Source organism: Crotalus tigris, unplaced genomic scaffold (genome assembly GCF_016545835.1).
Source record: "Crotalus tigris isolate CLP2741 ecotype Arizona unplaced genomic scaffold, ASM1654583v1 scf7180000020963.25688851:1431469, whole genome shotgun sequence".
Lineage (NCBI taxonomy): Eukaryota > Metazoa > Chordata > Lepidosauria > Squamata > Viperidae > Crotalus > Crotalus tigris.
Window position 1 is genome coordinate 1043097 of NW_024098281.1, and position 12217 is coordinate 1055313.

At 58.0% G+C, this 12217-nt stretch overlaps 1 protein-coding gene across 6 annotated transcripts in view; it reads left to right on the plus strand.

Annotated features, from left to right (window-relative positions):
- Positions 1-12217, plus strand: part of TLN1 (talin 1) — a 37459-nt gene that overhangs the window by 6557 nt on the left and 18685 nt on the right. For 2 of the 6 annotated variants that reach the window (XM_039368986.1, XM_039368989.1), the window contains exons 1-18: positions 4275-4404; positions 4636-4733; positions 5959-6088; positions 6285-6437; positions 6537-6679; positions 6823-6950; positions 7108-7168; positions 7405-7509; positions 7700-7855; positions 8252-8353; positions 8539-8615; positions 8703-8883; positions 9119-9232; positions 9329-9646; positions 10274-10372; positions 10834-10884; positions 11520-11687; positions 11918-12212. In XM_039368986.1, the coding sequence (XP_039224920.1) occupies positions 4275-4404; positions 4636-4733; positions 5959-6088; positions 6285-6437; positions 6537-6679; positions 6823-6950; positions 7108-7168; positions 7405-7509; positions 7700-7855; positions 8252-8353; positions 8539-8615; positions 8703-8883; positions 9119-9232; positions 9329-9646; positions 10274-10372; positions 10834-10884; positions 11520-11687; positions 11918-12212 (2509 nt within the window). Of the gene's footprint in view, positions 1-2789; positions 2910-4240; positions 4405-4635; positions 4734-5958; positions 6089-6284; positions 6438-6536; positions 6680-6822; positions 6951-7107; positions 7169-7404; positions 7510-7699; positions 7856-8251; positions 8354-8538; positions 8616-8702; positions 8884-9118; positions 9233-9328; positions 9647-10273; positions 10373-10833; positions 10885-11519; positions 11688-11917; positions 12213-12217 lie in introns of those variants that run through there. The other 4 variants (XM_039368988.1, XM_039368987.1, XM_039368984.1 and 1 more) reach the window with 3 other exon arrangements.

The following is a 12217-nucleotide window of genomic DNA, read 5'->3' on the forward strand; positions in this document are numbered from 1 at the left end:
CAGCCTTTATTGCCCAGAGACGGGGGCAGCCGCTGTCTGTGCAGGAGGACAGAAGCTTTTGGTGACACTGCCAAGGCCAGGGGAGGCTTTGGGGACTGTCTAGGCCAGCTCTTTTTCCGCTCTGCAGCCTCCCGGCAAGTCTACTTCCTTGGTTGTCCTCCTTCCTGCTTCGCCAGGTGACCTTCTGTGGGGGCGCGGGGGGGGGCTTCCTTCCCCTTTCTCCTGCATTTCTGCCTTAGTTCTAGGACAGGCAGAGTGGTGGCAACAAAGAGTCCCTACCAAGTATAGGGGGAGGGAAAAAGACATGCAGATTTAAGCCCGGACTCGGTTGGGGGGGGTTTTGGATTTTGGGACTGAAGCTGGCAAGCGAAGGTACTGCCCGTCTCTGTGTTTGGTGAGCCAGTCTTGTGGCATCCGTAGGAAATGGAGGAAAGGCTGTGTCTGTGCGGGGTTTGTGTGTTGTGTCCTCCCACCTTAGGAAGTCTTTTGTAGGATGCTGGAGCTCACAAAATGGGCCTGAGCTGGGGGTTAAGAATTGTGTGGCAGCATCGAGAGTGTTGGGCCAGAGAGAGGAGGTGTGAGAGGAAAAGCACAATGGGATCCTGAAGTTTGCCAACATCTAACAGCCAGTGGTGTTTTGGCCAGGAGGGCTGGGAAATGGGGGGAGGGAGGCTTCCCTCCCATCTTGCAGAGAAGGGTCTGCTTCTCCTATTGCAGTTGGAAGGAGGGCTGGGAGCTGTGAGAAAGGGGAAGCCTAACCAAAGCACAGCTGGAGAATGTCTTCTGGGAACTGGGAAGGAAAGGGCAGAAGTCCCCCACCCCATTGGCTGCTGGCCCTGCTTCCTCTTTCGAAGGGGGGAGGGAGGGTGCTTAGGCACAGGCCCGCCCCTCCTTCCTCCCCCCCCCCCCCAGACCACAGAGCCTCTGGCATGCTAGGGGATAAGCAAGAAGGCGTGCAGAGCCAGCCAGGGGGAAGGTGGGGGGGGGGCTCCCCTGCGAGCAGACATCTTTGGGGCATGCTGAGAATGCAGCCCTGGAATGTCTCCCTGGCCTGTGTGTGTATGTGGGGGGAGCGCCTGCCTCCTATGGGAAGGCCTGGGTGAACTCTGGGGCAAAGGCAGGAAGGAAGTTGCCCCATTACCAGTTGTTTCTTGACTAGGAACAGCCCAGTGGGTATAGGAAGAAGGGGGAGCTCAGGGGGGGGGCAGAGCATGCCAGAGGAGGCAGCAAAGCCAATCTCTCAAGGGGGGGGGCTTGAGAGATTGGCTTTGCCGCCTCCTCTGGCCAGTTCTTGGGCCTATTCCTTGCATTGTTGGCCTGTGACATTAACAATATTAATCTCCCCCCCCCCCCAGCCCTATTCCAGGATGGGGCTGATTTCGGAGTCAGTTGGGGTTGGTGGGCAACATCCTGGAGCCCAGCGGTACAGTAGTGGCCAAAATTGTGGAAACCTTTTGGGAAAAGTGTATTTTTGAGGTTTGATGGCTAATAACACCACTTTTATTTTGGAGAAGTACCATAAAATTATATATCAACGGAAAGATAATTTAATCGAGAATGTAATGCAACAAAGTTCGTTCAATTATCTGTACTGTATTCTATGAAAAGGTATAGCCAAGTAACCAGAAAAAGGAAGCACAACTTGATATCAGGTAGCTTTCCTTCATCTGATTGTAGCCAATGAGCGTGAGTGTTTAGAGAGCCAATCAGGGGTCATCTTGTTTTGGCCATGAGCCAATCAGATCACAGGAGGATTCAGTGATTGATGTCCTGTATTGAAGCTGAGAGGAGGACCTTGGTCAGTGTGTTATGTGATGGCTATCAAGTTGGTTGGATTTTTTGTGTGTTCTTTCATTTAGTGAGCTTGTAAAATGTAATAAAATTAAAGTCATGGTGCAAAGAGTTGACCGGTCACCCAGAAAGCGATGTAAAATAGTATTCTTAAGTGAACAAGGCTACAGTTATAAAGAAATTAGAAGAAAAATGGGTGGAAACTTAACTGAAGGTGGCATTTCTACTGTACACTTTTCCCAAAAGGTTTCCACAATTTCGGCCACTACTGTAAAGGCAGTAAAACCCAGTGAGACCACCCAGGAGCAGCCTTTCTCCCATTGGTCCTTCTGATGCTACTAGTGTTTCTGAACCTTGACAATTTTAAGGCATGTGGACTTCAACTCCCAGAATTCCACAGCCAGCAATGCTGGCTGTGGAATTCTGGAAGTTGAAGTCCACATGCCTTAAAATGGTCAAGGTTGAGAAACACTGTACTAGGGTTTCTGGAGCCCTTCAGAAGGGAGGGTCAATTCCACCTGTGTCCACAAAGTGACAGGTGGGGGGCAGTCTTAGTCTTTGTACTTGTGGCTTAGCACGGGAGGAGGAGCAGGGATAGCCGCACCTCCAGCTTATGACCATCCTGGGATGCCTGGCTTTGGTCCCCCCTCCCCAAAATGCAACCTTCCACGGTGGGCAAAGCATCAGGCCTGGTTTCGGGAAGGAAGCTGAACTTCTTCATGAGCGTCTCCTGGCGGCCTGGCTGGGCTTGAGTTGCCGATCCTCAGTTTGGGTGTAGAAAAGACGCCTGATGGATGGACTCTGACTTGGGGCAGGAGCTGCCCATCCCTGTCCAGGCGCCTTCACCGAGGTTCCTGGATGTTTGGGGGTGAGAGGTGGCAGGGCATCCAAATTCACCCGATACTGGCTGGTGCCCTCGAGGGGAGGGGCCTTGGGGCGTGGGCGTGACCTGCACAAGCGGAAGGGGGGGGATGGCCTTGGGGTCAGATGAGAGGAAAGGGGCTGCAGCTGCTGGGGTGCAGATAGGATAGTCCCGCCCTGTGCAGAGGCCGAAGCAGAGGCCGAAGCAAGAGGGCTCCGCATCCAAGGGCCTCCCAACAAGGACTGGGCAGAGTCAGGTACCCGGAACAGCCCTAGGGGCATCGGGGGAGGGCAGAGGAACAGAGCAGAAGCCCCTGCCTTATCCAGGCCCTGCAAGGATGGGGGAGGGGCTGCAGGCTGGGGCGGACCTCACCTCCCTGCCAGCTGCCAGTTGTGCCTCTGGCAATGGCACAAAAGGCCCTAAAGGCAGGGGCATCAGAAACATTTGGGAGGGGTCAGGTGGGCACCCCTTGCTAGCCATCCTCGGGACCTTGAGGTCCAGAAGACAGCCCCTCCCTGGAAACAGCTGCCAGCACCACTGTTTGAGCTATAGGAAGGCAGTGGGGCGTGGTGAAAGGGTGCAGGTAGCAGGGCACAGTATGGCACAGTGTGGTGTTGGCACCTCTGTTTTGTGGCATGGCTGCCCTTCCAATTTGAGGAGCTCCTTTTCTCCTTCGGGAAGAGCATCCCCAGCTTTAAACCTAAGATGGAGAACTCTCTCCCCGGCTTTCCTCCGCAGCCCCCCTCTTTTCCAACTCTGCGATTTTGCAGTTCTGTATGGGTCTCTTGCCTGAGCAGGGGGTTGGATTAGATGACCTCCGAGGTCCCTTCCAACTCTGTGATTCTGAAATTCAGGCACTATCTTCACTTTGGGCCAGAGGCATCGGAAGAAGGCTTCCGCTGACCGTGCGGGGGGGAGACAGTCATCGGGTGCTAGGCCGGGCCTTCTGACTTCCTTCGGCGGTTTCCTCTTACCGGCCATCTGGGCCTAATCTGCCTCCTTCGACCACCAGCCTTATCAGCTCAGCTTCACCAGGGTGGGCTTCCTCCTGCGGGCATGATGCGGCACATCTTCGCCGATAGGCTCCTCCTGGGCCACAAGTCCTTCTTCCTGCTGCCCTGCCCTGGGCCTGGCAGAAGCAGCGCCTGGATATGGGTGCTCCACACTTTGCCATGATGATTGCAGTAAAAGGGGAACTTCTGGTCATGGGGCAGCAGCCTCCTGTTCTCGTCTTGACCGCTACCCTGTCCAGCAGCTGCTCCAAGGACCGGAGCGGGGAGTTGGCACACGCAGAGAATGCCGGCTTGGCTTTTCTTACCGTTTGAGAGGCTCCGGGTCTCTTCCGAAGGCAAAGGAGCCAACTGGTGGAATGTCCCGTGGGGTTGGGCAAAAAATTGCAGCCTCAGCCTCCTCCCATCTGCACTTCTGGAGGCCTGTGGGAAAGGAAGGACTCTGGGTTCCACCCGGAAGAGCCGCCGGACGTTGAAGGCTGAGCTGCTCTGAGAATGGGGTGGCTTGGGCCACCCTTGGGGGCACTTGCTTCTCTCCCCCTCGTGGCACCCTGCTCACTCTGCCCTTCTTCAACAGGTGAAGCAGGAGAGGGGACATCTCAGGCGCCACCATGGTGGCCTTATCGCTCAAGATAAGCATTGGCAATGCGGTGAAGACAATGCAGTTTGAGCCCTCCACCATGGTGTATGACGCTTGCCGCATCATCCGGGAACGGGTGCCGGAGGCGCAGATGGGGCAGCGTAAGTGGCCAGGCTTTCATTGGAGAAGGCTATGCAGAGGGAGAAAGGGGTGGGCTACCAACCAGGAACTGCAGTGGGCCAGGGAGGCTGGGCCTTTGGGGGAAACAGGACAGTCCCCGCTTGCACCTTGTCCCTTGCTCATGCCCCTGTGGCTATGGGGCATCATTGGCTGACCTCAAGCCCCCTCCACCCCACCTCAGTCCAACCTCCTTCTTGCTGTTCTTTCTTCAGCCAACGACTTCGGCCTTTTTCTCTCGGATGAAGACCCCAAGAAGGGGATATGGTTGGAGGCTGGGAAGGCTCTGGACTACTACATGCTCCGCAATGGGGTGAGTGCTTCCCTTCGGGGGGGGATTTCTGGTCAGCCAGGACAGCACAGAGTGAATTGGTAGAGGGTAAGTCTGAATGCCAGCTGCAGCAGTTAATGAAGGGCTCATAGCCTAGTGCAGTGGTGGCGAACCTATGGCACGCGTGCCAGGGGTGGCACTCAGAGCCCTCTCTGTGGGCACACAGGCCATGCCCTGGAGATGGCAACCGTCCCTCTTCAACCAGCCGCCTGCTAACTTGCCAAGGTCCCACATGGCCAGATGCATCCCAGCACCCATGCGCTCTCTGGCCTCAGTGTGCAGAGATCGATGGTGTCAGGCAGCAGCCATCCCTGCCCCTGCCTCACCTTGCCCTGTGACAATGGCACCCCCGTCCTGCCTCGCCTTGCCTCGCCTCACCCCACAGGATAAGCCTCCTGCCCACTGCCCCACCTGGCAGAGACCTCCTGGACCTCCCCCAACCCTGCCCAGCCCCCACAGGCGTCCCTCCCCACGAGCAACATCGAGGTGATCATGCCCACCTTGGCCACTCCCACCCAATCTGCCATGACCACCACAGCCAATCCCACCCAGTGGTCCACGCCGACCTGGTACCCGGCGATAAATAAGTGGGTTTTGGGTTGCTGTTTGGGCACTCGGTCTCTCGCCATCACTGGCCTAGCGTAATTCCCCCCCCCCCAGATATGGTGCTCTTGACCAGAACATACATGGCCCCAAGCAGAGCCACTTCTCCAGAAAGGCCTACTAAAATTCCTCTGCAATGGCATTGCTCCGAGTCCAGAGCCAGGTCAGCTGCTCCCTTTGGCTGGGCCCGGCATCAGCCTCCTTCCAAGCACCGCACCTCCTCTGGGGCTGCAAGAGAGGCAGAGAGATGGGTACCTCCTGCATATGGAGGCTCCTCTGGTTTCTTGCTGGTGGAGGAGAAGGCTGGACCTTGCAGCATTCCTCAGAGACGAGCCAAGAACCTGACCTCTACACACACACACACACACACACACACACACACACACACACACACACACCGCCCCCAGAGTTGGCATCTTGAGGAGAAGTAGAACCTGTCCAGCACAGTCCCAAATGTGCCAGCCCAGGATGGTGCAGCAGGTGGACCCTGAGAGGGACTGCCATCTTGGCTCCCTTTCCCACCCCCTTGGTTGTCCGTGCTCTTCCCCCCCAATTGTGGCCTTTCTTGATTCGTTCCCCCCCACCCCAAACTCTGACTTCCCAGGACACCATGGAGTACAAGAAGAAACAGCGGCCCCTGAAGATCCGCATGTTGGATGGGACGGTCAAGACGGTCATGGTGGATGACTCCAAGATAGTCACTGACATGCTCATGACCATATGTGCCCGGATCGGTGAGCAGCCTGGAGGCAGTTGGGCTAGCAGGTGGAAGGGGGAGGAGTGAAGAGAGAGTCTCTGTTCTGTGGGTCCTTCTTCCCCCCCTCCCCCTCAGGGCCAGAAAGGACCAACTGTGTTAGCAAAGCTGAGGTGCCCATGTAGCCGCGGGCAGGGCGACGTTTGTCCCTCAGCAAGGCTGCTTTGTGCCCCTAGGCATCACCAATTACGATGAGTATTCACTGGTGCGAGAGATCCTGGAGGAGAAGAAGGAGGAGCAGATGGGCACACTCCGAAAGGACAAGACCCTCCTGCGGGACGAGAAGAAGATGGAGAGGCTGAAGCAGAAGCTGCACACAGATGATGAGTGTACGTGAGCCGGACTGGGCTGGGCTGAGTGCTCGGGGGGGGGAGACGCGGGTGGAGGGGACCTCGGTGGCTCTCATCCTGCCCTGCCTCCTCGTGCAGTGAACTGGCTGGATCACGGACGGACTTTGCGCGAACAGGGCATCGACGACAACGAGACGCTGCTCCTCCGGCGGAAGTTCTTCTACTCTGACCAGAACGTGGATTCCCGTGACCCGGTGCAGCTCAACCTCCTCTATGTCCAGGTGGGGCTTTTCCCTCCATTTTCTGGGCTGGCGTGGGGTGGTTTGGCTCGTCTGGGTAGAAAAGAGGCTGCTTTGGGAGGCCCGGCATTTCCAGGGAGGAGTGGTGAGGAGGGTCCCTGCTGATCTTGCTCATCTGTCTTCAGGCCCGAGACGACATCCTGAACGGCTCCCACCCGGTCTCCTTCGACAAGGCCTGCGAGTTTGCCGGCTATCAGTGTCAGATCCAGTTTGGTCCTCACAATGAGCAAAAGCACAAGGCTGGATTTCTGGAGTGAGTCCGCCTGCCTGTACCTTGGGGCCAGGTCCTGGTGGGTTCTTTGCCCCCACGGTCCCCTCGGCTGGTCATTTGGCTCGAGGGCTGGACAGAGCAGGGAAGTCAGGCCTTGGAAGGCTCTTCTCTGAGGGAGACTCTCTTTCCCCTTGTGCAGATTGAAGGATTTTCTGCCAAAGGAGTACATCAAGCAGAAGGGGGAGCGGAAGATATTCCTGGTGAGGGGAGGGGCTCTTGACACCCGAGGTTGTGGGCCACTTCCCTCTGCTGCACCCTCTACTTTCCAAGGGCCTTGGAGGTCTGGCAGGCATATGGGCTGGTGGTGGTGATGAGGGAATCTGCAGAAGGATGATGGTGCCGAAGGGCTGGGGAAGCAATGGGGCAGGGAGGGGGTGGGTCATTTGGGAGCAAGGGGATGCAGCCATCTATTCTCTTCCCCTCCCCCTCCTCCCAGGCCCACAAGAACTGTGCCAACATGAGTGAGATCGAGGCCAAGGTGCGCTACGTGAAACTCGCCCGCTCGCTCAAGACGTATGGCGTCTCCTTCTTCTTGGTCAAAGTAAGCTGTGATGCTTCAAGTCCCCTTTTGCCCCTGCCCGGGGGGGGGGCTAGGAGACCCTGCTCAGAGGCTCTGAGAGGGGGGAGGGAGGTGTCTGGCTCTGTGGAAGGGGTACTGGCTGAGGCTTTCCTACTCCGAGCTGGAGGGGTGTGTGTGTGTGCACCCTATGGCAAAGATACCTGCCTTGCAGGAGAAGATGAAGGGGAAGAACAAGCTGGTCCCCCGTCTCCTGGGCATCACCAAGGAGTGTGTGATGCGTGTAGACGAGAAGACCAAGGAGGTCATCCAGGAGTGGAATCTGACCAACATCAAGCGCTGGGCAGCCTCTCCCAAGAGCTTCACCCTGGTAAGGTCTCCCCCTCCAGCTTCAAAAGACCACAAAGGGTCCATTAAGGACTGATTGGGGTAGCAAAGTCTCTCCATCCTGCCCCCCCCCCAAAGTCTGCAGGTGAAAGACAGAGGAGGGGCCACTCGGGGTGCCCCAGATGCTCCTGGGCGGCTGCTGCCTTCCTGGAGCAGGCAGGCCCCCCACCACTCGGGGCTGTGTAGGCTATTTCCCAGTGAAGTACCCTCTGAAACAGCTGTGCCCAGTGCAGCTGTGGCATTCTATGGGATGCTGCCCTCGCCTGGCAGATGGGGAGATCTGTTCTAAGACAAGCAACACCAGCAACCGCATCTTGGGGGGGCAGCAGCCCAGCTGGAAGCACTCCCTCCAGTGACTGCCTGGGCTTTGGGGTTACAGGACTTTGGGGACTACCAGGATGGCTATTACTCTGTGCAGACCACTGAAGGGGAGCAGATTGCCCAGCTCATTGCTGGCTACATCGACATCATCTTGAAGAAGGTGGGTCTCGGATGGGGGGGGGTGACCAGGCTGAATCAAGGGATGCCCTAAGCTATAGCCCTCCCCTCCGTGTGTGTGTGTCCCCTGACTCAGCCTGTGTCCCTTTAGCTGCTGTTGAGGTGGGGATCAGTTTCTCTGGGCCTGGCTCGGGACAACGGGGATAACCATTGTTTCATCCCGTGTAGAAAAAGAGTAAAGACCACTTTGGCTTGGAGGGAGACGAGGAATCCACCATGCTGGAGGACTCCGTGTCCCCCAAGAAGTAAGACTGGCTTTGCCAGAGTGGGGTTGGGGGCCCGTCGGGGAGGGGGAAGTGGGGGGCGTGCCTCACCCCCTGCTCCCCTTGTAGGTCGACCCTTCTGCAGCAGCAGTTCAACCAGCTGAACAAAGCCGAGCACAGCTCCGTGGCCCTCCCAGTTATCATACGGCCGGGTGCCAGCGGGCCAGAGAACTTCCAGATGGGCACCATGCCCCAGGCCCAGCAGCAGATCACCAGTGGCCAGATGCATCGGGGGCACATGCCCCCTCTGGTAAGGGTCCCGGGCTTTAGGGGACACCAGCCACTGCATCCCCCAGGTCTCCTGCTACTCCAGCACAGGACTTGGGGGCTTCCGCTGCCCTTTGACGCTTGGTGCCCCTTCCTGAAGTCACCTCTGATTCTTGGGAAACAGGAAGGCAGCCCCACATTCTCCTCCTTTGCCCAGCCCTGCTATTGCTGGGGGAGGCGCATTGGCTCACCCATCTTTTTTCCACTCTGCCCTGCAGACGTCGGCTCAGCAGGCCCTGACAGGCACCCTCAATTCCAGCATGCAGGCCGTGAAAGCTGCACAGTCCAGCCTGGATGACTTCGAGACCCTCCCGCCCCTGGGCCAAGATGCGGTGAGAGGACCAGGAAGGAGGATGGCTGGGTGTCCCCCTGGAGAGGCTCCCTCCTGGGCTGGATGCCTGGGATAACTCCTGCTTCTTTGTCCGTAGGCCTCCAAGGCCTGGCGAAAGAACAAGATGGACGAGTCAAAGCATGAAATCCACTCCCAAGTCGATGCCATCACGGCAGGCACAGCTTCAGTGGTCAACCTGACCGCTGGTGACCCAGCAGAAACAGACTACACAGCTGTGGGCTGCGCCGTCACCACCATCTCCTCCAACCTGACTGAGATGTCCAAAGGAGTGAAACTGCTGGCGGCACTAATGGAGGACGAGGGCGGCAACGGGCGGCAGCTCCTGCATGCTGCTAAAAATCTGGCTGGGGCTGTCTCAGAACTGTTGAAGACAGCCCAGCCATCCAGCGCTGAGGTCAGTGGCGAAGGGAGTGAACTGGAAGACGCTGCTTGAGACGTTGGATCTAGGAGAGCCGGGGGGGTAGAAAGTGGAAGGGGGGGGATGCAGGTTTTCATCTCCCTTGGCAGTGGAATCTGTCTGGGGGTGTTTGGGCTGATTCCTCCTTTGCACCCCAACACAGTGTTGTTGTTCAGTAAATAGGAGATAGGGAGGGACCACTGTGTCTGCTGCTTCGAGCTCCTGTGCAAAAGGAAGTTGAACAGAAAGGAAGCAGGTGATCTTGGGCCCCTGCCTGACTCCAGCAGGTGCCACTGCACTTCTGGTCCAGCTGGGACAAGCAGAGGGGGGACGGGGGGACAAGCAATGGGGGGGGCGGGGCGTTGCCCATCTTGAGATCCAGAGTTAGCTTCCTGACAGCAGCGCTGGCCAAGGGCTCCTGGGCTGGTCTTGGAGGCTTTCACCTCACAGGGCCCCGACTCCTGCTGTAGCTGCTTTCCTAATCCTTCGGAATTGTTCTCTGGGGGAGAGGGTGACTCTTGCCATCGAAGTCCAGAGGGCGCACAGTGGCAGACTGCCTTTCTTGGGGCATGTGACCAGACCGAAGACCAGAAACTGACGTGTGCCCCTCTTTCTCCCTTCCAGCCACGGCAGAATCTGTTGCAGGCAGCTGGCGCGGTGGGACAGACCAGCGGGGAATTGCTGCAGGAGATTGGGGAGAGTGACACGGATCCCCATTTCCAGGTGAGGGATCTGCCAAGAGCAGACTGGTCCCACCCTGCTGCCCCAAATAGATTGGACCGGCTCAGGAGTGGCTGAGAGATGTCCAGGGGACTGCAGTGAAGTCTGTAGGAGGAGAGACTGGAGAAAAGTCAGTGGGGCTGAGGGGCGACAGAGGGCCCCCTCCAAAGTGCCCACAGAGATTACCAGGGTCCCAGGATGTGAGGCTACAGAGTTTGCTACGCGATTCCTTGTCCATCCCCCAAAGCGTCGGCAATTGAACGTGGAGACCCAGAACCAGAAACAGCTTGCCTTGCCGGAATGACTTCGAGCACCGCTGGGAGGGTCTGAAACTGAAGTTCCTGCCTGGCGTGGGGAGGGGGGATTCAGTGAGGCCTAATGGCCTGGAAGCCGACTCCACAATGGGTAGCTGAGGTTTGTGGGCTTGGCCCATCATCTCTCATGTTGTGGATGTTCACGTACAGATTGTGGAGAGCCGGCGCCTCCGGATCCTGTCCAGCCCCGATGCCAAGACGGTAAAAGGGCCCGAGATGGTCCATGGCTTTGCTCCTTGCAGAGCCCCTGCATTTGCCACCCCAATCGGTGTGCTTGCCCAAGGGGCTCCTGCGTAGCTTTCTCTCGCCAGGTTCTTCAAAGCCGCTCTCGGGCTAGGCTCTGTCTGGTGTCAATCTCCACCGTATAATTTAAAAGCCCCTTCGAAAGCAATCACAGGTCTGGGATCGGGTGATGCAGGCCCCCCCCCACTCTTCCAGCACTGATCTACCCTGCTTCCTTAGGGGTGACCTGGCCCTCTCTGAAAACCCAGAGACAGGATCCAGCCTCGATATGGGGAGTTTCGGCTGGGCTAGAAAAGGAGAGGTGGGTGGGGGGAAGTTTACAACTGGCACAAGGGCGTGCTTGGACCTGGCAGCACCTTCTGCTCTCCCGGCCCACAAGCTGCGACTGCTTGGGCTTGGTGATGGGCTTGGTGTGCGGCACTCTGCGCCTGAGATTGAGTTGCTGGTGGTGAAGGGTGTTCCTGGTTGGGCGGGTGGGCTGGCAGGTGGCAACATGGCCACCTCCAGGCACAGGCCCCTGGGGGGGGGAGACCCTGGGCTGGATGTGTTTTGCGTGCTTCCTGGCTGTGGCTTGATGGCCCTTCCTTCTCCAGGACGTGTTGATGCAGCTCGCCAAGGCGGTGGCCAGTGCGGCTGCTGCTTTGGTTCTGAAGGCCAAGAACGTGGCCCAGAAGACCGAGGACTCAGTGCTGCAGACCCAGGTGATCGCGGCTGCCACACAGTGTGCCCTCTCCACGTCTCAGCTGGTGGCCTGCACCAAGGTGGGTCCTTCTTGCCTGGGATTTGGTCATCAGCACAGCTTCTGTTGGGACAGCTGGGGGGGGCTCTCCCGTCTTGCCTGGGCCCCCTGTAGACCCTCTTCCTTCTAAGGGAGGCTGGTCCAGTTGCTCCTGTGTGTAATTCAACTTGGGCGGGCCAGGTTTGCTTTCTCCACTGGACGATGGCCAGAGAGCCTGCTCCCGACCTGTGCTCCTTGCTTTTTCTTCGACAGGTGGTTGCTCCCACCATCAGCTCCCCCGTCTGCCAGGAGCAGCTGATCGAGGCTGGGAAATTGGTGGCCAAATCAGTGGAAGGCTGTGTGGACGCCTCCCAGGCTGCCACCTCTGACGAGCCACTACTGAAGCAGGTGGGGGTGGCCGCCACCGCGGTGACCCAGGCACTCAACGACCTGCTGGAGCACATCAAGCAGCACGCCACGGGCGGGCAGCCAGTTGGGCGCTACGACCAGGCTACCGACACCATCCTCAATGTCACCGAGAACATCTTCAGCTCCATGGGCGATGCTGGTGAG